Source organism: Hemitrygon akajei, chromosome 28, assembly GCF_048418815.1.
Source record: "Hemitrygon akajei chromosome 28, sHemAka1.3, whole genome shotgun sequence".
NCBI lineage: Eukaryota > Metazoa > Chordata > Chondrichthyes > Myliobatiformes > Dasyatidae > Hemitrygon > Hemitrygon akajei.
In genome coordinates this window covers 22076147-22101577 of record NC_133151.1, presented here as the reverse complement: position 1 = coordinate 22101577, position 25431 = coordinate 22076147, and the positions used below count along the sequence as shown (strand labels likewise).

At 44.5% G+C, this 25431-nt stretch overlaps 2 protein-coding genes and 1 non-coding gene across 5 annotated transcripts in view; 2 read left to right on the top strand and 1 right to left on the bottom strand.

Moving 5' to 3' along the window:
* LOC140717767 (histone H4) overlaps positions 1-25431 on the bottom strand; it is a 95596-nt gene that overhangs the window by 31012 nt on the left and 39153 nt on the right. For 2 of the 3 annotated variants that reach the window (XR_012096598.1, XM_073031486.1), the window contains exons 1-2: positions 6948-7115; positions 1413-1563 (exon numbers count right to left, since the gene is read on the bottom strand). The gene's annotated coding sequence lies outside the window, so the exon portion shown is untranslated. Of the gene's footprint in view, positions 1-1412; positions 1564-6947; positions 23431-25431 lie in introns of those variants that run through there. The other variant, XR_012096600.1, reaches the window with a different exon arrangement.
* The window catches only part of LOC140717775 (uncharacterized), a 55417-nt gene that overhangs the window by 22373 nt on the left and 7613 nt on the right, over positions 1-25431 (top strand). The window contains exon 2 of the mRNA XM_073031493.1: positions 23988-23996. Within this exon, the coding sequence (XP_072887594.1) occupies positions 23988-23996 (9 nt within the window). The remainder of the gene's footprint in view (positions 1-23987; positions 23997-25431) is intronic.
* trnad-guc (transfer RNA aspartic acid (anticodon GUC)) lies at positions 13737-13808 on the top strand. Its single transcript has one exon. It is a non-coding gene; the product is annotated as a tRNA-Asp (tRNA).

The window sequence follows — 25431 nt, the reverse complement described above, 5'->3', positions numbered from 1 at the left end:
CAGCACAGACAGAAGAAGGGCCTGTTCCTGTGCTGTACTGTTCTGTGTTCTCGGTGAGCATCAGTGACGGGGGAGTCTTTAGCCGGGGTCACAAACAGGTGTATCTGTGGCAAGGAGAGAGACTGCAGGATGGTGCATTACCTCCCTGGTACCAGGGCCAAGGATGTAACTGAACAAGTACAGGCCATTCTGAAAGGTCAGGGTGAGCAGCCAGAGGCCGTGTCCATATTGGTTCTAACAAAAGAGGCAAAGTCCTGCAAACAGAACTTAGGGAGTTGGGGAAAAAATTAAGTAGAAACTCTGTGGTGAGGAGGGGGGCAATCCCAGAGTCACCTGCTAGCGAGGGAAGAAAGAAAAAGGTGGTACAGTTATATGTGTGGCTCACAAGCTGGTGCAGGATGGAGGATTTTTGTTACATGGATCATTGGGTTCTCTTTCAGGAGAGGAGATGGGAAGAGTGAAAGGTCAGTAGTGGAGTTGACGGATGTGGATCAACACAGCAAGTAGGTCCAAATAGACAAATTACAGTGTCTCAGTCGCACTACAAGTGCACAGATAAACAAATACCAGATAGGCCTCAAATTTACATTTAATTTTTAAAAATGGATCTGAAAGAAACTTAACACAATTTTTGGTCTTTAATGGAGCAATCGGGAAAGGATCATGAGTTTTTAATCAAAAAATACTGATGATAGGCTTGTTCTGCCTACTTTTGAGTGGGGAAGGATCAGGAAATATACGAAATAAAGCCTTTAAAACTATCTATATATCTAGATCTCTGAACCAGCATTACTTATTTTTTGTGATGTGGCAATCACAATAATGTATGCAAGTCTTTGAAGTCCTTTGAAACTCTTAAGTATTTGAAAGAGAGCGAGCTAGAAATGATAATTAAAAGGAGAAAAGTTGAGAAGGTTTGTGAGACATAAATTCCAGCCTGACTGGGCTGAATAGCAAGTTTCTGTGTGCTGTATTACATCTTGTATATAATTTCCAGATAAAATATCAGAATATCAAAGTTTCTTAAAATTACTTCCTCAAAGGGATTTTATGATATTTTGTTGATAATCAATGATGCTCAAAGTTGCTGTATTTTCAAAGTTCAAGATAAGTTTATTATCAATGCATATGTCACCATATACAACCCCAAGGACATTCACAGTAAAAACTAAAAAAAACAATAGAATCATTAAAAGACTGCACCCAACAGGACAGACAAACAACTGTTGTGCAAAAGACAACAAGCTCTGTAAATACAAAAAGAAAGAAAAATAAATAAACAAACAATAAATATTGAGAGCATGGGATGGAGTCCTTGAAGGTGAGTCCACAGATTGTGGGAAGAACTCAGTGATGGGGCAAGTGAAGTTATCCCTTTTGACTCAGGGGGCTGATGATAACTTTTCCTGAACCTGGTGGTGTGGTCCCTGAGGCTCTCTGACCAACTCCTTGATGGCAGCAATGAGAGGAGAGCTTGTCCTGCGTGTTGGGGGTTCCTGATGAATGCTGCTTTCCTGCAATAGCATTTTGTGTAGATATGCTCAGTGGTAGGAAGGTCTTTACCTGCGATGGACAAAATTTACAAAATAGGTTTTAGTGTTTATAGGAATATTTTATTTAGAGATAAAGCACGGAACAGGCTCGAGCACCACCACTTAGCAGCCTCCAATTTAACCCTAGTCTATTCCTGTGGCAATTTGCAATGACCAATTAACCAACTAACCGATTTGTCTTTGGACAGTGGGAGGAAAGCTGGGCGGCGGTGTTAACTGTGAGGAGGATGCTAAGAGGATGCAGGGTGACTTGGATAGGTTAGTTGAGTGGGCAAATTCATGGCAGATGCAATTTAATGTGGATAAATGTGAGGTTATCCACTTTGGTTGCAAGAACAGGAAAAAAGATTATTATCTGAACGGTGGCCGATTCGGAATAGGGGAGATGCAACGAGACCTGGGTGTCATTGTACACCAGTCATTGAAGGTGGGCATGCAGGTACAGCAGGCGGTGAAAAAGGCAAATGGTATGTTGGCATTCATAGCAAAAGGATTTGAGTACAGGAGCAGGGAGGTTCTACAGCAGTTGTACAAGGCCTTGGTGAGACTGCATCTAAAATATCATTCTTGCCATAGGGGGAGTACAGAGAAGGTTCACCAGTTTGATTCCTGGGATGGCTGGACTTTCATATGAAGAAAGACTGGATCAACTAGGCTTATACTCACTGGAATTTAGAAGATTGAGGGGAGATCTTATTGAAACGTATAAAATTCTAAAGGGATTGGACAGGCTAGATGCAGGAAGATTGTTTCCGATGTTGGGGAAGACCAGAACGAGGGGTCACAGTTTAAGGATAAAGGGGAAGCCTTTTAGGACCGAGATGAGGAGAAACTTCTTCACACAAGAGAGTGGTGAATCTGTGGAATTCTCTGCCGCAGGAAACAGTTGAGGCCGGTTCATTGGCTATATTTAAGAGGAAGTTAGATATGGCCCTTGTGGCTAAAGGGATTGGGGGGTATGGAGAGAAAGCAGGTACAGGGTTCTGAGTTGGATGATCAGCCATGATCATACTGAATGGCGGTGCAGGCTCGAAGTGCCGAATGGCCTACTCCTGCACCTATTTTTAATGTTTCTATTAGAAATAAGAGAAAGAATAAAAAGCTACCGCAAACAGACTAACATGAGGGGTGTCATCACTTCCCCGGCTATAGGTTGACTCATTACAGAGCCGAGGGTCAGAATGACTTCAACCCGTGTTGATGCCATTAGCCCAGTACACCACTGCATAGTTAGGCCCAGTTAATGAGCACAGTGGCACCGAGGGGCTGAATTGTGTTTGTATCAGTGCCGGGTGCGGAACAGTTAATGCAGACGTACTTACAGCCTGGATTAGTACATGGCACAGTGATTCAGCCATACAGAGAAGGGCAGGACTGGTAGCTAAACATTCCAGGATTCAGATTCAGACAGTCCAGAGGGAGGTGAATGAGGCTGGGGGAGCTGTGCTGCTGATCAGGCAGAATGTCACAAATTCAAGGTCATCCAGTGAGACAGTGCGGGTAGAATTCAGGAATAAGAAGAGTGCAATCACTGTGATGGGATTGTACTGTAGGGCTCCAAATAGCCAGTAAGAGAGAGGAACAAATTTGTCGGCAGGTTATGGGCTGATGTAAAAACAACAGAGTAGCTTTGCTGAGTGAATAATCTCCCCAGAGTGACTGGGACTCCCTTACCACCTGAGACTTGGATGGGGCATTATTTGTTAAGTGTGTTCAGAAAGGTTTCCTGAAACAGTATGTAGATGGTCCACCATGGACGGAGACATTCTTGACTTTGCCTTGGGAAATATGGGACTCACCAGAGTGGTGGCGGGAACAACCAGTGTTCAAAGAGGAATTAGACAGGTCCTTCAGGGGAAATAACCTGCAGAGCTGTGGGGACAGAGTGGGGAATGAGAATGTGGAAATGTTGTAGCAGGAGTTGGTATAAACTTGATGGGTCAGATAGTCCAGACCATCCCAGAATGATCCTGTGACCATTAACAGTCTGAAAAAATCATTCTGGTCTCCAGTCAATCTTCCAAGCTCCAGGATGGACAAGATCAATTGTGTAATAAGGACACACTTCTGTAAAAACACTGACACTGTATTCCAAGCACACTGAGCTGCCAGAGCACAGCACCAGCCAGTGAGGACACAGACCAGTACAACACCCAGCTCTCTACTACAAAGTTCAAAGCTGAAAGTAAATGTAATATCAAAATACATTTCTCTCATCATACACAACCCCGGGGTTTCTTTTCTTGCGGGCATACTGCTGGTTTGTTAGAGCTCTTGGGGAGGGTATAAACTGATTTGGCAGGGGCGTGAGAACTGGCATGAAAGTACTTAGGATAGTACAGTTGGCAAAGAAAGAAAAGATAGCATGCAGTCACACTGTCAGGAAGAGCGAGCAGATGATAGGACACAACTGCAGCCAGCAGAGGGATGCAGAATCAATAAGGGTAGCAAATCCAATACTTGAAGTGTTATACCACAATGCACAGAGTATAAAAAATAAGGTGGATAACCTTATTGCCCTGTTACGGATTGTCATGTATACCCCTGGGAGGATGACGACCCAGAGACAGCAGCCCGTCAGGTCAGTGGTACTGAGACCCCAGACCGATGCTCCGCGGGAGGAAAGGTCAAGCAGAGCAGTGATGACAGCACACTCACAGTACAGGGGATGTGCAGGAGATTCTGTGGCAGCAACAGAGATGACACGATGGTGTGTTGTCTTCTGGCTACTGGGGTCAGGTTCGTCTCAGATGTGCAGGATTTCCTAAAGATAAACTTGCCAGTCGAGTCAGTGGTCAGTGGTTAGAACAAAGGTAAGGAGCAAATTCCTTGGAAAAAGGTAGTGAATCTGTGTAGCCTATGTCAGGATGTTGTTCAGTGACAAGAGATCAGCATTTAACACCGTCAATCCCACAGTCCTGATCAATAAGCTATGGAACCTGGTCCCTCTGCAAATGGATCCTCGACTTCCTAACCGGGAAACCACAATCTATGCGGATTAGTGATAATCCACACAAATTGTGTGGATTAATAGAGATGGGCTAATCCCTATTGACATCAGTCGATCTGCGGTTCAGAGGGTAAACAGCTTTAAATTCCTCGACATCAACATATCCGAGGATCTCACGTGGTCTGTACGTACCTGCTGAGTGGTGGAAAAGGCACAACAGCATCTCGTTCACCACAGACGACTGAGGAAGTTTGCTATGGGCCCCCAAATCCTAAGAACTTTCTACAGGGGCACAACTGGGAGCATCCCGACTGGCTGAATCACTGCCTTGTATGGGAACTGTACTTCCCTCAATCGCAGGACTCTGCAGAGTGTGTTGTGGACAGCCCAGCGCATCTGTAGTTGTGAACTTCCCATCATTCAGGACATTTACAAAGACAGGTGTGAGAAAAGGGCCCGAGGGATCATTGTGGACCCGAGTCACCCCAAGCACAATCTATTCCAGCAGCAACCATCTTTCTATATTAGCATGTCCTGCATTGAACTGCTGCTGCTAAATTAACAAATTTCCTGACTCCTGCCGGTGGTAATAAACCTGATTCTGGTTCTGACTCTGAATTCATCCCCACAGACGGATGTGGCCAATTCATTGGGTATATTGAATGAGGAGGTTCTCGATTGTGGTGGGGGGGGGGGGTGGGATAAGAGTGTTTGAGAGGGTTAAGAGATCTGTCATGATCTCTTATTCCTGGCAGAATGGGGCAGCAGACAGGATGGGCCAAATGGCCTAACTCTGCTCCTGTGTCTTATGGTCCGATGGTCTCGGAGCAGCTGCAGGACATTTCAAAGGGAAGGTTGAGCAGCCGGACATCGTGGTGGACGGTGCATGTTGGTAATAGCAACGTAGGGATACGGAGGGTTGTGTCCTGTGCAGTGAATTTAGAGAAATCAGACAGAAACTAAGACGTGACAGGGTGGAGGTTGAAAGGGAATCTGAAGGGTGAGTTGATGGAGGTGGATAAAATTATGTGAGGCATATAAAGGTCAGAGAGACAGAGACTGTTTCCCGTGGTGTGGCTGTCTAAAGCTATAGTTTTAAGGTGACAGGGGGGTGGTTTAAAGGGGATCTGAAGGGTAAATATTTGACACAGAGAATAGCTGGTATCCCAAATGAGCTGCCAGAGGAGGTGGTGGAGGCAAAAACACACAAAGTTTCTGTTGATGAACACTTCTCAGGAACCTGTCATTACTGTGTTCATCCTGCCCTGGTTTAACTTCCCAGTGCTGGGTCCATTGTTATTTTCCATCTGTATAAACAATCTGGATGAGAATGTGGTAAACTGGATCAGCAAGTTTGCAGATGACACCAAGATTAGGGGTATGATGGACAGCAAAGGCGGCTAGCAAATCTTGATGTGGGATGTGGACCAGCTGGCAGAATGAAGTTGGTTACAATCTGGAACACACTTCCTGGGGGGGGGGGGGGTGCAGGCTGGTATTTAAGGAACATCTGGCTGAACATTTGAATCACTAGGGTAGGAGACAGACCAAGTGCTGAGTTAGTGGAGACAGATTTTCGATGGTCAGTATAGACATGCAGAAACCACTGACTGTGAAAGTTCAGTGGGAACCTGGAACACAGAACTTCAGGATGGACTTACCTAAAACACTCAGAACCCAGGACAATGGATTTTTGTTGGACAAAGGTATTAATGCATTAGGGTTAATAGTGAATCAAACACCTCAAAAGGCTACCAAAATGCACCCATTCCACAGGCACCAGTAACAGTACTTTTAAATGGGAATTTGGTGAAGAACAATGGTTAATAGCAGGAGAGATGGCGGACAGCTTGGTCACAATGGAAGGGTGCAAATATCTTCTCAGAGGATAAGGGGTTTAGTGGGACAAGCTCACAGCTGAGAATGAAGTTAACAAACCCCACTGCAGTGGAGGACTGTTGTTGCCAGGGTTGTCCAGGATAGAAACAGACCCTCTGGCCCATCACATTTATGCTCCCTATCACGCACAGCTATACTAATCCCACTTTCCTGCATTAGTTTCATATCCCTCCAGGCCTTGTTCACCGAAGTACCTGTGCATGTGTCTCTAATATTGTTACACAGTTCCCTGTATGTGGCATCACAGGTAGACAGGGCTGTGTGTTCTACTTGCCTTATCAGCCAAAGAATTGCCTCTCATTAGAATTGTACAGAACTGCAAAAGACAGATTTAAAGGGGATCTGAGGGGTAACATCCTGCCCTGGTTGAACCGCCCAGAATAGAGTCAGTGATTTATACAGAACTGAAACCGTCCCTTTGGTAAAACTCATCCACGCCGACCAAGTTGTCGACCTGAACTCGTCCCATCCGCCTGCATTAGGCCCGTGTCCCTCTCAACCTTTCCTATCCATGTAACTGTGCAAATATGGTTGAAATATTGTACCTGAGGCAGAGAGCCGGTGCGGTGAGGCGCTGACAGACACTCACTGTTCCGTGGGCAGGAAGAGGAGAGGCCGATTCCCACAGTGGAGCCGAAACCCAAAGTAGAGACCGACTCCACTTTACTACAACCCCGTGCCCACCATCCCGGACCAACCGCCCACCCCGGACCGTTCCCCTGGAAACGACGTCTGTGAAGGCGGGACATGAATGACGTCAGCTCGTCACAGATCGGCACACTCGCGGTATCACGTGACTGTGACCACCAGCCCGGGAGGCGGGGCAGAGAGAGCTGTCAATCAGTGGAGCCGCTGAGAAATTGCGAGCATTGTAACAGAGTGGGTACAGAGGGGCATTTCCGGGAATAGTGACCCCCCTCCCCACACCCACAGGAATTGAATGTCTTACATACAGCAATATTCACATTTTAATTTGACTCTTCGGTCTTATAAATAGTTAATGTTTGTATTTTGTATAATCTTGTGTATATAATCTTTTATAATTTGGGGTGAAATAACGTTGTATCTGGATCACTGAACCTCTTCATGAAAACATAACGTTATGGAAAAATATTGTCAAAGTCAACATTTTAATCCAAATTAAGTTAATAGAAACGTAGAAAACCTCCAGCACAATACAGACCCTTCGGCCCACAAAGTTGTGCTTTAGAAAAGCCCTCTGTTTTTCTAAGCTCCATGTACCTATCTGAAAGTCTCTTAAAAGACCCTATCTTATCCGCCTCCACCACCGTTGCCAGCAGCCCATTCCACGCACTCACCACTCTCTGAATAAACAACTTGCCACTGACATCTCCTCTGTACCTACTCCCCAGCACCTTAAACCTGTGTCCGCTTGTGGCAGCCATTTCAGTCCTGGGAAAAAGCCTCTGACTATCCACACGATCAATGCCTCTCATCATCTTATACACCTCTATCAGGTCACCTCTCATTCTCTGTCGCTCCAAGTAGAAAAGGCCAAGTTCACTCAACCTATTCTCATAAGGCATGTTCCCCAATCCAAGCAACATCCTTGTAAATCTCACCTGAACCATTTCTATGGTTTCCATATCCTTCCTGTAGTGAGACGACCAGAACTGAGCACAATACTCCAAGTGGGGTCTGTCCATTGTCTTATATAGCTGCAACAATACTTCTCGGCTCCGAAGCTCAATCCTACGATTAATGAATACCAAGGCACCGTATGCCTTCTGAACCACAACGTCAGACTGTGTAGCATCTTTGAGTGTCCTATGGATTCAGACCCCTGATCCTCCACACTGCCAAGAGTCTTATCATTAATGGTACATTCTACCATCGAATTTGAACTACCAAAATGAACCACATCACACTTTCTTGCCACTTCTCTGCTCAGATTTGCATCCTATCAATGTCTCGCTGTTATCTCTGACCGCGCTCCACACTATCCACAACATCCCCAACCTTTATGTCATCAGCAGATTCGCTAACCCATCCCTCCACTTCCTCATCCAGGTCATTTATAAAAATCACAAAGAGTAGGGGTCCCAGTACAGATCTCTGGGGCACACCACTGTTCACCAGCCTCCGTGTAGAATATACCAACTCTATAACCACTCTTCGCCTTCTGTGGGCAAACCAGTTCTGGATCCACAAAGCAATGTCCCCTTGGATCCCATGCCTCCTTACTTTCTCAATGTGCCTTGCATTGTGTTCCTTATCGAATGCCTTGCTGAAATCCATATACACTACATCTACGGCTCTGCCTTCATCACTGTGTGCAGTCACATCCTCAAAAAATTCAACCAGGCTCGTAAGGCACGACCTGCCTTTCACAAAGCCATGCTGAATATTCCTAATCATATGATGCCTTCATAAATCCTGCCTCTCAGTATCTTCTCCATCAACTTACCGACCTCTGATGTAAGACTCACTTCTTGAGACTTGGTCAGAGCACAGCAATGGTTCGATTTTGTTTTGCATCGGCCTTGTCTGAGAACCTGGACTTTGGAGTCAACAGACTCTGAATACTCGCGCTATTTGTTCAATAATTAGATGTTCTTTTGAGCCCGTTACCTGTTTGAGAGTTTTGGTTACTAGTCCTGTTTTTGCCTAGCATTTATTGATTTACTTTCATTTGAACACTGTTCACATGAAAGATTTGTGAACTATCGACCCGCTTCAGTGTCTCTCACATTGCACTTTGGCCATATCCAAACCAGGGCAACAAAACAAACCCCATTTCAACAATGTATCGGATCACTAAAATATCACACCTTAGAATTAATGTCTTTGCTGATGTATGGAACCCACAGATGAACCCAATACTCTGAGAAACAGAGAAAATGCTGAATAGATCAGGCGGCATCTGTGTAAAGTTAATGTTGCATATGGAGTTGTTAATTCAGCTACTCTTGTCTGCTGAGTGATGTGTGTTTTCATCACTATCAGTTTCGGTTTTCACGTTCGTTTTCTTCCACACAACCCAAAACACCTTGACCTGTCACACAACCCCAAACCCCACGCACTACCACCACAGTCTGTAAAAGTACGTACTCACCAGGACTCCCTCGCTTTGCTTCCCAATATAAGTCCAGGACTAAATCAGCCCAATTCTACTGAAATAGGAAATTCCATTTTCACTGGTAGGTTTGCAAATGTCACATTATGTTAATCAAGGCTGCTTTCAAGTTTAACAGAATTGCTTCAATACCAATTCCTACCCACAATCGTATGGCTGTGAATCGTATCTGATCTCAGGACCTCATATTATATTCAATAACGCTGAACAAACAGCATCGTTTTGGGCCATTCAGAGGGCGGTTTTTCAACTGATAACTTTATCTCTCCAGGCATTCGGTGTAGCCTCCTGAACATTCCCAGGGTTCCTTAGTCTCATTTTGAACTTAAAAGAAATTCATAGAATCAGGTAGAGGCAAAAGTCACCAAGAGAAACTCGCTTATGAACTACTGCGCCCTGATATGGAAGATCTCGGACAGCAGGCCCACAGGTGAAGTATTGAATGGTGGGAATTGAAAGTGACCGCACTGGTTTCCTTTCGTAGACCAAAGTCCAGCTGGATGGTCTATCTGCGACTCTCTTTCTTTCTCTCTCTCTCTCATCTATTTTGTATCTTTTGCTTGTCTGTTTCTCTTTCACTTCCAGCATCTATTCCTCTCCCAATTTCAAGCACAATTTTTATTTTACAACAAACAAACAATACTGAGTTAACGAGTCATTGCTAGTGAGTGCAGAGGTTGCTCGGGGTTGAAGTGAGTGAAGTTATCCACGCTGCATCATCCAGCTACCCCCTGTATTTTGCACATTCAGGAAATGGACACAGTATCTATAGAAGCGAGACAAAGCAGCATCTATTTCATGGACCCTATACAGATTACAGAGGAGGAGATGTTTGCTCTCCTCAGATAAATGAGGAAAGATAAATCCCCAGGGTGTTCCCTCGGACTTTGCAGGAGGGAAGTGCAGAGAGTGCCAAAACTCTACCAGAGATATTTAAATCATGCTTTGCAACAGATGTGCTACCAGAGGACTGGAGGGCAGCAATGTTGTTCCGCTCTTTAAGGATGGCTCAAAAATTAAACCTGGAAATGATAGGCCCTTAGGCCTGACATCATTATTTTCAAAGTAAATGGAATTTATTTAAAGGGGCTGGATTTATAAGTATTTGGATAAACATGAACTGATTAAGGATATTCATCGGTGACGAGCGTGGTAGGTCATGCCAACTAATCTTACAGAGTTTTCAAGGAAGTTATCAGAAAAGTTCACAAAGGGAAGGAAGTGGATGTTGTCTACATGGACTTCAGAAAGGTATTTGACAAGGTCCTGCATAATGGTTTGGATAAGACGTTTCAGCGATTGGTGCTGGGTCTATTGTTGTCTGTCATCTATATCAGTGATCTGTGTGATAATGTGGTGAACTGGATCACAAATATATGGCTCATATCAAGATTAGGGCTGCTGTGGACAGCGAGGAATGCTATCATAGATTGCAGTGGGATCTGGACCAGCTGGTAAAATGGGCTGAAATTGGCAGATGGAACTTAATGCTGACAAGCATGAGTTCTTACACTTCTGTGGTGTACGGTGAACAGTGGGAAAGTAAGGAGTATGCTAGAACAAAGGGAACTGGGATTACATGTCCATAATAGTTGAAAGGGGAGTCAAGGTAGATAGTGTCATAAAGAAAGCTTTTGGCATATCAAAGTATCGAGTGCAGGAGATGGGATTATTTTGAAGTTGAATAAGTCAGTGGTGAGGCATAATTTGAAGTATTGTGTGCAGTTTTGTTTGCCAACTCACAGGAATGCAAATAAGTATGAAAGAGTGAAAGGAAATATTATAAGGACATTGCTGGGTCTGGAGGACCTGAGTAATAAGGAAAGATTGAATAGATTAGAACTTTATTTCTCGGAACGTAGAGGATTGAGAGGATATTGAAAGGGGTACACAAAATTATGAGGGGTATTGTTCGGGTACATGCAAGCAAGCTTTTCCCCCACAGGTTGGGTGGGATGACAACCGGAGGTCATGGGTTGAGGGTGAAAGGTGAAAGGTTTAAGGGATCATGAGCGGAAAGTTCGTCACTCAGAAGGTTGTGGAAAACACAAGTGGTATATGCAAGCTCGATTTCAATGTACCAGAGATGTCTGGATAGATTCATGGCTGATAGGGCTATGGAGGTCAATAGCTTTGGTGCACGCAGATGGGATTAGGCAATTTAAATAGTTATGGGGTGAAGGGCCTGTTTCTGTGTTGTACATTTCTGTGACATTATGGCCTCACCAGTACCCTGTAAAGTTGCAGCATAACCTCCCTGCTCTAAAATTCAATTTCTCTAGCCAATATTCTATTTGCAGGTTGATAACCAATTGAACGAAACGTTTGCAATCGCAGTCCCAAGTCACCCTGCACAGCAGCTTACTGCATGTTTTCAGCATTTAAATTATCATCTGAACTGTATTTTTTCTTAGAAATGGATGACGTTGCACTTGTCAGCATTTTACTCCATCTCCCAGACAATTCCCCATTGGTATCGATGTTGTCAGCTCATCCCACCACTCCTTAGAATGATCTCTGACTTCTCTGACCCTGCTACCTTGTTTGGCCACATATTGGCAACGCACTCTAGTCCGGTCTGCTGTGTAAGTCTAGGGAAGACAATATACGACCCGACCAAACATCTGAGATAGAGGTGCAAGCCCAGCTCAAACCCCTGTTATGTGGATGCTGTGTGATTTGTTACCGTGTTCAAAATGTACCACGGAATAACAGGTAGTACACCATATACAATTAAACTATTTAGCTTTATAATTCTTAATTTGACTAAAGGGTTAGTAGGAAAAACAAAGAAAATGGCCAATTTTAATAAAACAGTCTGAAGTGCACAAGTTAGAGCTGATAGTTTCCCATTCGCCGATCCTCCTCCTAAGTCCGCGGACGATGTTGAATCATGGTCCCACTCCGGGTCGAGTCCTATGACCTCTTCCCTCCGGCGTCTCCTTACTTCATCTCCCGCCGAACAGAAGACCCGGCTCTACACTGGTGTCAGGCACACAACACGAAAACACACAGCCTTCATTGGGCGGTTTATATTCCAAATCACTCTTTATCTCTTACCATAATCCAAACACTGCTTCTGCAGAAGGACTATTACGTCAGCATTGAAAAGTGATAGCATTAATCATGTCCTCATGACACTGAGATAATTTGCTACCCCTTCATACAAAGCACGGAGTCCAACCCAGGTGTACACTTAGAGAGCATCAGACGGAGAACTTCAAGCAGATGGTGTTTGGAAACCGGAATCCATGCCTGAGTGACCGGCGGAAGCAGGTACACTCACAACATTAGAGAATTGTCTGGGCGAGTACTTGAATTATCAAGACTCTGAAGGAAATAGCTGCTGAGCGAGGTCTTTTTTGGTACGATCGGTACTTGATCGTCAGCACGGACATTGTGGGCCGAACGGCCTGTTTCAGCGGTGCGGGGGGGGGGGAGGTGCATGATTCTGTGACTGTATGTTGCATTTATTAATCACAATAAAGGGGTTAGTTTACTCTCGTAGTGGGGGGGGGGGTGATGAGAGAGTGGATGGCGAGTAGACTGACAGCACTCAGTGTGAACACATCATCCGACATGTTTTGTTGTTGGTTGTGGGAAGCTGGGTTAGAGTGAGAGCAGGAGGCTGCCGAGATCGGTTGACCGGGGAAAATGTGAGGGAGAGCAATTCCATCGTTGATGGACTGGCCTGGCCAGCCCATAATAATTTTCGAGTGACCCATGGATTGAAATGACTTGTGGAATTGGTAGGCGAGTTGTGAGGGTTGGAGCAGTGGGACGCTGGAAGTGCATGAGTGTGGCTGGAGGTGATTCTGAATGTTGTCGGTCGGATTCTTCAGTGTGGTGCAGTTCGTGTTATGTCCAGTTGGGGTCGCGATCGTCCGACAGAGCGGAGATACAGAAGCCGTGTTTGAGTGAAGTTGATTGAAGTGGGACTGATGGCTTCAGAATTGGTTGAGCTACATGTCGTTTCCCGCCTGTGGCATTATGAAAGCAGAAATATAAATGTATAACTGTGATGAAAATGTTGATTGGAAGACGGAGTTGGGCTGGAATGAGAGCACCTGGTTTGGCTAATCTTTGAAGATAATAGGTGACTGAATGGCGGGAGAAAAGTGAGACTCTGCTGTGGGAAGGACACGTGTGAAAGGCTCCAGTATCGCAGTGAACAAACATCAAGATGATTCTGTTCACTGTGGTGTGTTCTGAAACATGCAGATGCGAAGGTATGAGTTCCTCGTTAGTATAGTGGTTAGTATCCCCGCCTGTCACGCGGGAGACCGGGGTTCAATTCCCCGACGGGGAGTTGCAAGTTTTACTGCATCATTCAAGGGGAATGTTGAATTAAGAAGACAAATTAAAGCGGACAAAGCATTTGTGTTTACGCTAAATCAGTTCATTGGGCATTGGCAAGGTGGAATATAGTTCGGACTGCTCTGAGGCCGGGTCAGTAGAGTCTTCCGAGAAGAAAGGGGCGTTGTTCTCAGCCTCTTTCCTCAAATATCCCCTGACAATCTGTATCTCAGAACCGTTACTTGTTCGTTATTCGTTATAACACTCAGTGACAGAGTCCATCATTCCGAGCATATTAATCCGGGGCATTTGTTGTCAATTATGAGTTCCCGCATGGTCCCACCACAGTAGTAAAGTAACTGACCACTATCAGTCCAGACAAAGGATGCCGGTCGGAAACGTCGTCTGTTTACCATTTTCCATCGATTATGCTTGTTCTGCCGAGTTCCTTCAGCTTTTTCTGTGTTGCTTGGATTTCCTGCATCTGCAGATTTCTCTTGTTTCTGACCAATATTATGTGTCACACTGGAACACTTCCTTTGCATCCTCATCTTGTTTTGGTATGCAAAATGGCTCCAGTCCCCCGCTGTGCAAAGGGGAACTCTGCTCTTCAAAGATCATTCTTCCCTGGGTTGACTGCACACGATCTGTAAACTTTCCTTGCCAAGACGCGACATTAACTTGACTCGCTGTGACTTCCACACTCCCCACTTCCCTTTCGTCCTGTAAAGGACAGCATGGATTGTGGCTGCAGTTGAACTGCACAGAGAATTCGGGTCTCCTCAGTGACCCTGTCATCGTCTGTCTGAAGAGGAGGATTGCGGAACGATAGGAGGCAGCTATCCTTTGGGTCCTCTCTCCATAGAGAGCTCTCAGTAAGAAACTTCAACAAGTTTCAACAGCAGCAAGAATATAAACCGCCTTGCCCACTGTACACTGGAGTTGCACGAGCATCCCAGCAAGGAATGAAGCTAATCAAGGGGGGTTCATTATAACAGAATCACTCAGTACAATTGAGGGGTTCAGACTCCACTGTTAACCCACCTTCCGTATGTATGGCCCCCAACACACTCAACAACTTGAGCGTTTAGTACCAACATGTGTTCATAAGTAAGCGTCATGTTCTTTGAGTGGAACAGGAGCTGTGCCGCTTCATCTATGACATGAGGCGAAGAATCCATCAAGGCCAAGAATTGAGAGGCAGGCATACATCAGGAGGCATTTTACAGCGGGCAGAATTACAATTGTACAAATTCTACAGTACAGTTTGGGAAAGGATTATTTAAAGTAAAGTTCATAGTTTGTGGTGGTTGTGGCGGCTGAGGCTGAAACTGTTATCAAAGTTGCTTTGGCGCTGAGGGCATCTTTGAACTCAGTGGCGAGACTGTCCACAAACAATGTGCACCTCTCACTGACGCCTCCACCTTTTACCAGTAACTGTCCTCCGCCATCTCCCCATGTTTCTTGAAGTGAATCAAAGAACTGCAAAATCCATAATTTAGGATAGCTTTTATTTTCTCTAAATAACACTATACAATGTTCGGCACAAAATAAATACCAGTCACAAGTGGTTGACAAGTCAAATGCATTTAAAGCAGGTAACGTTCAAACAAAATTTAGAATGAAATTGTAAACAGATTTAATCTAGTAATGATGAGCAACAATGTGGTCACTGTCATCTATATTAAATATAAAACAGAATACAAGTTAAAATAACATTCAAATCATACAGGGCAGCTGTCACAATATTTTTATACAATGGTCAATATTAATGAGACAATGGTAGAGCAGTCCAGGGAGTCTCCAGTCCTCACACAAATATTATCCACTCCCTTAACAGCTTGAAGCACTTGATTTCATCAGAAATTATTCAGAATTTTACTTACCTCTTTTCATCTCACACAAGTAACAATCTACATTTCCTTTAACCCGGACTCATTTAATCATCATTTGCAATAACATTCATTACGATCGAGTAAATCTGTGTATTTCTGAAATACCTTGTTTATCTACTTTACAAATTTATTAAGGTGCCCATCTGCTTTTTGTGCAATACGGTGTATCGTATGTCACTATGGATTGTGAAGGAAACACTTCAATATAACATGACATTTTAGTTCAAAGTGCATAAATGTCTCCATATAGCTCATTCTCTGTAAGATTTAAAATTAAGATGTGCATTTCTGAAAGAGGTCTAGGTTAAATTCAAAGGACAAATGTGATTTAATTATGTCTGGGTTAAAGTCAGAGGACAAAGGTGATTTAATTATGTCCGGGGACAAATGTGATTTAATTATGTCTGGGTTAAAGTCTGTAAACAAATGTGATTTAATTATGAATGCAGAAGCCCTGACAAGATTAACTGTTTGTGGAATCATTGAAGTCCTGAGATATGGACTATTGTTTTACAGAAACGTGTAAAAAAACAACTCCAAATATGGAATGGGAAAACACTGTGTACCTCCCGAGTCAGGGAGGGGAGGGGTAAGGAAGAAGGATAAAACCTGCTGCCCTGTCAGGTTCAGGGTTCCCTTCTCTGAGGGGGCCCAGCTCTGCAGAACTGTTAATAAACTTTGTTTCCTTGAATTTGTCTTAAAGCCATTATTTGGGAGCATGGCTCGTTTCTGACATTCTCCCATCGAGCTTTTGAGAGATTTACACCAGCCTCATCAAGAACTCAGGAGACACTACTGGGGTGAGCTTTGTTGTAACCATACCTGTGGGGGGCAGGGGTAAAACAGGTTTGTACTACTTCCTACTCAGACATTGGTTCGAGTTCTGTCTTGTTAAACATAGAATAGCACAGCACATTACAGGCCCTTTGGCCCACAATGTTGTGCCGTCCCTTAAACCCTGCCTCCCATATAACCTCCCCCCATCTTAAGTTCCTCCATATACCTGTCTAGTAGTCTCTTAAACATTGAGGTAGACTCGATTACATTTTCCTGTTCTTTCCGACTCTATTTCTCTAACTTTTTTTTCATCTTCTCTGCTCTTACTGCGAGAAGCAACCAATTATTTTTGCATTTCTCTCCAGGTGAACACCACAGGGCACCTGAAAGTTTCCTCTCTCCTTTATCTGTACTTCTGCAAGCACTCACTTCTTCCACTCCACCCACTTCTCAACATATTTCATTCTTTCTGCTCCATACCATAGGAATAGACATGCCACCGGAGTTGTCTTAGATGTCCAGTAAGGGACTCTCACGTGACTATTCAGACACACAATCAAGGCACTCACTCATACTTCAGAATTCCCTTTCTTTCGTGCATCATGGGATCAAATCCACCCCAAGGCATATGCATGATGACCAATGGGATTCAATCTAGCAGCAGACATCCTCTTTTCCTGTAGACTCATGAGATCCAGCCCTGCCCGAGGCAGCCACAGTTTCCCTCTATTCACTCAGCTGATTCAAACCCACCTAATGCTCCTTCTTTACTGTTGCAGCTTTCCTACAGTAGACAAAGGTGATGGACTACTCCACACACGAGGAATTCTGTTTGAGGACCGATTGGCTTCTGGGGCTGAATTCCTTTCTCTTGTACAACAAAGCCAAGGGTTCAGTTTCTCAGAGGAAACTCCATGTTTCCACCATCACCCATTAGCTGGAATCTGAAAACTCACACTCGTTCTTCAATCAAACCTCAGTTACCTGTGCACAAGGAGAACAACATGGCCTCTGAACCAAACTGTTCTCAAATTTGATCAAAGAAATATCACTTTTTACAGAGTTGTTTATTCGGAGACTGATAATGACCAAATGGTAATCTCCTTGCCCACCCCCACTCTCCACTTCCTGCAGCAATTGCTCCCTATGTGACTCCCTTGTCCACTCATCGCTCCGGACTGATCCCCCTCCTGGTACTTACACTTGCAAAGTGTCATACCCACCCCTACCCCTCCTCCCACACTACCATTCAGGGCCCTAACCAGTCCTTCCAGGTGAGGCAAAAATTCACCTGCGAGTCTGTTGGGGTTGTCTACTGTCTCCAGTGCTCCCGGTGTGGCCTCCTGTATATCAGTGCATCCTGATTTAGATTGGAGGACACTTCATCAAGCATCTTCGCTCCGTCTGCCAGGAAAAGTGGCATCTCCCCATGGCTATTATTTCAATTCCACTTCCTATTCACTTTCCAATATGTCAGTCCATCACCACCTCTACTGCCGCAATGAGTCCACACTCAGGTTGGAGGAGCAACGCCTTATATTCCAAAAGGGTAGCCTCCAACCTGATGGCATGAACATCAATTTCTTGCACTTCCACTAATTGCCCCCTGCTCTCCTTCACCATTCCACATTCCTGTTTCCTTCTCCTACTTAATCTCCTTACCTGTCCATCCCCTCCTTCTTCCCTTTCTTCCACGGTCTTCTCTTCTCTGCTATCAGATTCCCCTTCCGCTAGCCCTTCATCTCTATCACCAATCTATTTCCCAGCTCTTTCCTTAGCCCCTCCCCTCTCCCAGTTTCACATCGTCCCGCTGTTTCTTCTTCAAAGGCTCTAATCCATTTCCCTACTCCTTCATGTAAATTGGGCAGTGTGTTTTTCAGCCCTTCTAGATCCTGGGATCCCCAAGGGATATACTGCACTTGTCCTGATCATTTTACTAACAACGGCATCATTCTTCCTCCTTCTTCCCACCTGCCCTGGCTCTCCTCCTCACCTGACTCCCCATCTGCCTCAGGGTATGTCTTTACTGCCTCCCACACAAATGTCTCCGGGGTCCTCTTCTTCCCTCCGTCTCCCTGTGGAGTCCTTTCTTTTTGCCTTTATTCAATACTTGGTTATCCCCTAGAGTATTTTTCGCATCTCTCCTGGCAATCCCCTCTCAGTAACTTATCTGGCTCTCTCTCTACTTCCGCAAGTCGCTCCCCTACCACCTCCTTCTGCTCTTCTAGGCTTCTGCCTCCTACCTCTTCCCCGAAAATTCTCACATCCTCTCTCCACTTAACTCTTGCTCCTCCAATGAGTCACTTTCTCTTTCTTCCTGTCCTGATGAGCCACTTTCTTTTCTAGTCTGTTTATTTCTATAGTATAACCGATACTCCTCATACTCCTTTACCTCTCTCAAGTATTTCATCCGTTCAATCTCTTCTCCCATTTCTCTCTATACCTGTTCTATCTTTATCCTTTCTGCCTGTATTTCCTTCCATATCGCCGCTTTTTCCTTCTCATATTATTGTTTTTTTTTCCTCCTCATTATCCCAAACCTGTACTTCTCCCTGCATGTTTACTGTTCCCGTCAGCAGGGGTCACTGCTTAGGGGTTCCTACCCCATTATAGGGAGGGGGTTTTTCTGTTTCTTTCACATCCGGGTACGGAGCTGAAGCCAGCTTCTCACCGTACCCTTCTCTCTCTCTAACAGGCTGTTTCTCCAGCACCTTAGTGTTTTCCTCGCTTGTAATCAATATTCTACCTGTCCTCCTCAGCCTTTCCCCCTCCATTCTGAAGAGTTTTAGCACTTCCACTTCTCGTTCTCTGTTTTGCCCTCTTTTCTTAGATTTATCTTTTGGTTTGTATTTTTTAATGAGTCCCTCCATATCTTTGCACAAACTTTCATCAAACGTTCCTTCTCTTGGCCACTTTGTGACCAGGTTTTTGGTTCTTTTTTCCCATTTTTCTGAAGTTTTTGTGATCTCATTTTGAATTAACGGGAATTTTTTGCTCAGAATCTCTACTGCTGTTCCTTTCCCTGTCATGTTATTCTCTCTTTTTAAGGTATTTCAGAGATTCACAGTTTGTTTACTGGATAATATTATTTACTCTAATTCTACACCTAGTTCTAGTCTAACACCACGTGGACTTTTTCTTAACTAAACTTACTCTAATTCTACGCCTAGTCTAACACCTCGCCCGTTCAGACCCTTATCTCTTAAGGCGGTATCCACGAGGATTTAATACTCTAATTCTATTCTATTTTCCTTTCCCTGCCCGTTCAGCCCTTCATTTCATATGAAGCGGTACCCACAGGGATTTACCAACACTATGTGGTCTTTTTCTTAACGTCTTATTAACTTATTTGTACTTACCCTCACTGCAGTGTTCTTGAGCAATCCTCTGAGCCTCCTCTGCCAATTCTGCCAGATTCTTTGGACCGGAGAGACCCTTCGGCAGTGGTTCCACACTTCTGAAACTCCAAGACCTCCCCAAAGCCAACAGAATTCTTTCCCCAAATTGTCACAAAAAACGCTTTCCTTTTGTTTGGGTGCACCCTTAATTCTGTTAGCCTGTGGGGGTCCCTAGAGGACCTCTCATTAACACACCATTGTCTTCAACAAATAACTGACTTCATAGTTTTGGTTACACACAAAATTTATACTTTTATAAAATTACTACTTTTATACTCCAATACTTTTTCCTTGTTAGTTTTTAGCTTTAGTCTTATCACTGGTTCCTGGAAAAATCCTGCTCCTCTTCTCTGCCTCCTTTGAGCACAGAAGGTTCTTTGCTCTCTGTGATCCCTCTGTAGAATCAGGATCAACGTCTGCTGTGTGTTACAAACAGTCTCCTTAAACATCTGCTACTGTTTTCCCACATTGTGATCACTTCTTCAGGGATCCTTCACCACAAGATCTCTATGTAATCCCACCTCATTACACAGATTACATCTGAAATGGCCTGTTCCTGGGTAAGATCCTGCTGTAAGAAACTGTCTCTGACCACTCCACAAATTCCTCTTCCACTGTACCAGTTTGATTAGCTTAATCAACACACAGACTGAAGCAAACATGCACAAAATACTGCAGGAACTCAGCAAAGAGTCGACATTTCGGTCTGAGAACCTTCATCAGGATTAGAAAGAAAGGGACAAAAGCCAGAATAAGGTGCTGGGGAGGAGGAGGAGGACAAGTGAGTGGGGGAGGGGGGTGGTTTGTGGAGGGATGATGATGTGAGGAGCTGGGTGACAGGCAGAAAAGGCAAAGAGAGGAAGAGAAAGGAATCAATTAGGACAGAACGTTAGACGATGGGATGACACAAAGGAGGTGGAGAACTAGAGAGAGTTGATGGGCAGGCCATGAGGGTGTGTGAGGAGAAGTCAAGGGGTTAAATGGCACCAGAATTGGGGTAAAAGTCAGAAAAAAGGAGCAGTTTGGGAGGTGTAGTGATTTCAAGAACTTGGAGAAATCAATGTTCATTCCATCGAGATTGGAGGCGGCACAGTTAGTGTATGAGGTGTTGTTCATCTAACCCGTAGTTGGCCTCATCGTAGCAGGAGAGGAGGCCATGGACAGACATGTTAGTGATGGCCCTCTGCTGGGTCAGGGTCGACCATGGATATTGTACCCTCGCTCTGAAAGTCAATTTGCAAGCAAGCTGTTGCCCATGCAGGGGCTCCTGCTCTCCACGCAGCTGATGAATCCAGATCAACGACAGAGACCGGTGGGGTCAGGCAACAACGGTGTCACAGGATTGCCAGTCTGCATTGAACATCGGACTGACAGGGAATCCAGCTCTGGATTGTTCCTCGGGGTTTACTCCCGAAGCCTTCCCCATGAATGGGTCGAGCCACGAGCCAGTAGAGGTTTCAGATCAGAATTTTCCTTCCACTAGATGAGCTGCCAATCGTGGGTGAAAGCCCCATCTGCCCATAGCAGTTAGTTATATGATGCCAGTAAACCCATTTGCTACTGTCCACTGTCACTAGTTCTTTGGGCTTAGTAGCTAAGCCATATATAAAAGCCTGGAGCTGGATTTGGTTAACAGAGGCAATTTGAGGCACACACCATTGGCAGCATTTAATGGGAAGTGGCAGCTTGTCCCATTACCACACGATCACCAGTTAAGACAGCTGTAAGACGGTATGTGAATGGGGATCTCAATTGGAATGAGCTGCCACCAGCAGATCGTGGTTTTTGCAGCTCACAGAGCAAAGTTACTCGATGCAGCAGTACTCCAATCTGCTTCTGATTAAATCTCTCATGACAATCATATTTCCATTCTCATCTCTCTTTGATATTTCCCCTTTTGTGCTTTATCCCATCGGGAGGAACACCTGAGGATCTTGAGACCACTCCTCCCTGTGTCTTCTTTCCCTCCCCTTTCACCATCACTGTCCCTACATGTAAAGTGCCTATTAAGAAGTATTCCCACCTCTTGGAACTTTCCATATTTTATTTCATTACAACATTGAATCATAGTGGCTTGAATTTGGCTTTTTTTGATACTGATCAGCGGTTTAAAAAAAAAACTCGTGTCAAAGTGAAAACAGATCTCTACAAAGTGCTCTAAATTAATTACAAATATAATACATAAAATAATTGCCTGTGTAAGTATTCTCCCCCTTTAATATGACACATCAAATCATCACTGGTGTAGCCAATTGGTTTTAGGAGTTAGATTATCAGTTAAATGGAGATCACCGTGTGCAGTCAAGCTGTTTCAGTTGATAGTAGTAATAACACACAATACACAGGTAGTCAGTATCCTGGCAAACACTACACCATGAAGACAAAAGAACACTACAAGCAGCTCTGCAAAAAAGCTTCTTGAAGAGCACAGGTCAGGAGATGGTTACAAGAAGATTTCCAAGTCACTGAATATCCTTGGTGTACAATTTAGTCAATCATCCAGAAATGGAAAGAACATGTCACCGCTATTAATCTTGTTAAGAACCCCGTAACTGGGTGACTTACCAGCAAAGATAGGGACGTCCGTTGAAGTCTGATGATACTATTTTTAACAGTATTTATTAGTAAAAATACACAAAAATAATATCAATGCAAATATACAGATAATATACATCATCAATACTAAACCTAAAAGTGCGGGTATAATAATAATCAATAAGAAATAAGCTCTATCTTTGTCGAGGGGATAATGTATTGTCCGATGGAAATATAAAGTTCAGTGCAGTTCACACAAGCTGCCGTCTTTTGGTTGTCGCTGTGTTGCAATTGTTGGAGAGAGAGAGAGAGAAAGAGAATGGGAACATTTACCGCTACGGGTTTTGCCAACCTTCCTTTATGATTTCGATCCATCAGGTGTCTCGTTGTCGTGGCCGTTCAATTGTGACCTCTCCTTTAGCTAAACCGTTCTTCCGTGGTGAGCCCGCCACCCCGGCAAGGGAGGACGCACACGAGCTCCCACCGGCTTTCGCTATAAAAAGCTGTCACGGGATTTCTAGCGTTTCTCCTGGTGCGTCTAAAGGGGTGTTCCCCAGACCCCTCTTTTATCCTTACTCACGGGGTCTCAGATCAATCAGGTTGGGATGATGCAATCCCTCAACCAGACCACTCTATTTGTCCCCTGAGGGGTTTCAATGAATAGTACAGTACTCAATACACAATTCCTTCTCCAAGAGACAATGGCAGTAATCAGTGTTTCCGTTCCGCTTATGTCAGGAGACATTCCACCTGGTTGTTTATTCTGCATCTCTTCCTCTCATTTCCTGACATGCTGTGTATCTCTCTCATCCCCTGGGTCTCAGACCCGAAATAATAGCGATCTTGCGATTCTCAAGGTGGGGGGGGGGGGGGTCGGGCATTGGCGATTCTGGAACCTTCTGCCCATCAGATTTGCTCCACATTCGTAACAATCTATTTTCTAAATGGTGAGAAGATACAAAAATTACGGTGCAAAGGGATTTTTGAGTCACTGTGCTGGATTCTCTAAAGGTTAATTTGCAGGTCGAGCCTGTAGTGAGGAAGGCAAATATGATGTTAGCATTCATTTCAAGAGGACTAGAATATAAAAGCAAGAATGCAATGTTGAGACTTTATCAAGTACTGGTGAGGTCTCACTTGGAGTATTGGGAGCAATTATGGGCCCTTTATCTTCAGAAGGATGAGCTGAAACTGGATGGGTTTCAAACGAGATTCTCAAAAATGATTCCAGGATTAAACAGCGTCATATGAAGAGTGTTTGATAGTTCTGGGCCTTTATTCCCTGGAGTTTAGAATAATGAGGGATGATGAATTGAAACCTATCGAATGGTGAGCGGCCTTGATAAAGTTGATATGGAGAGGATGGGAGTGTCTAAGACCAGAGGACACGGGCGCAAATAGAGGGGCATCCTTTTAGAATGGAGATGAGGATGAATTTCTTCAGAGAGTGGTGAATTTGTGGAATTCATTGCCACAGGTGGCAGCTGTGGAGGCCAAGACTTTAGGTATTTAAGGCAGAAGTTGATTGGTTCTTGATTGGTCAGTGCATGAAGGGATACAGGGAGAAGGCAGGAGATTGGGGCTGAGAGGAAAGATGTATCAGCCAAGATGAAAAGACAGAGCAGACTTGATGGGCCAAATGGCCTAATTCTACTCCTGTATCTTATAACCTGTATCACCACCACCAAACCCTCGATCAATTTTGTCAAGCATGATCTGCCCACACAAAACCATGCTGATTGTCCCTAAGCAAGCCATGCCTTTCCAAATGTGGATAAATCCTGTACCTCAATATAGACTCGGATCTGCTGGTCTTTAAACAACTCCCACATGTCAGGCCTGGACTTGTCTAACAGTGGCTGCTCCCAATCAATGCCCCTTGGCTTCTGTCTTACTGCATTCTAACTTGCCCTCCTGTGATTTAGTACCTTCATACAAGATCTAATTTTATTCTTACTCATAGGTAAGAGAAATATAAGATCCCAAAATATTCACTGACTCTCAGCTGTCAGCTGGCCTGGTTCATTTCTGAAAAACTAATTCCCGTCTGTTCTGAACTCTGATTGGGCTCTACATAATGTTTCAAACACTCCTCAGATTCACTGAACCAGTCTGGAATATCTTAGCAATAAGCAAGTTGCAGTCAATTCTATGGAAGATAAAGTCCCCCACTTGTTACTGGGGAGGGGCAATTCAATAACCCCGTCAGTGTAACTGAAGTTTGCCTTTGTAAATGAACCCTCCAGTTTGCTGTGACATTCCCAGTTGTGTAATCTTTGCACCTTTTAACCCCCTTCCCCCCACTGACATGTAAAACAATCAAACCCAGGAATGTTGAGCTGCCAGCCCTGTCCATCTGACACATACTCCTAATGTTTAAATAAACTCATTTCAGACCATCAGTTCCACCATTGGCCTGACATTGGCTCTCGTTCTTTGCAGACTGTCTTGTCATCCATGCATTCTCCCACTCGCTACTCCAGTGCAAATTCCGCCAAGTGACACCATCAAACCTCCTGGTGAGGATATTGGTTCCCCTCCGGTCCAGATTGAAATGGTCTTGTTTGTCCCGGTCCCTCACCTGCCTGGAAGGGAGCCCATTGATCCATGAATCTGAAGCCCTCCCTCCTGCATCAGTTCCTCAGCAACATATTAAACTGCACGAAATATCAATTTCTCACCACACAACCACATGGTTTGGGTCATAATTCTGTAATTATAATCCTGGAAGACCTGCTGTTTTAACCTTTCAAAATCAATTTGTAGGACCTCATACCTGCTCGTTTAAACCTTTCCGTGTAGCACGAAGAAGCTTCCAGTAAACATATTGACTCCCCTCCTCACTGGACCTGTCTCACCTTCATTTCGAGAGGCAAATGATCCTTGTACCAGAAGCCCTACCAACCTCGCACCAGCTCCTCAGCCACCCCTTTACCTGGGCTTTAGAAGGCGCCAGAAGCGCGGTCTATATATCCTTCTATCTGCCTATGTATCCTGTTCCTTTATGTGACCGGACTTTCATTTCCCTCGC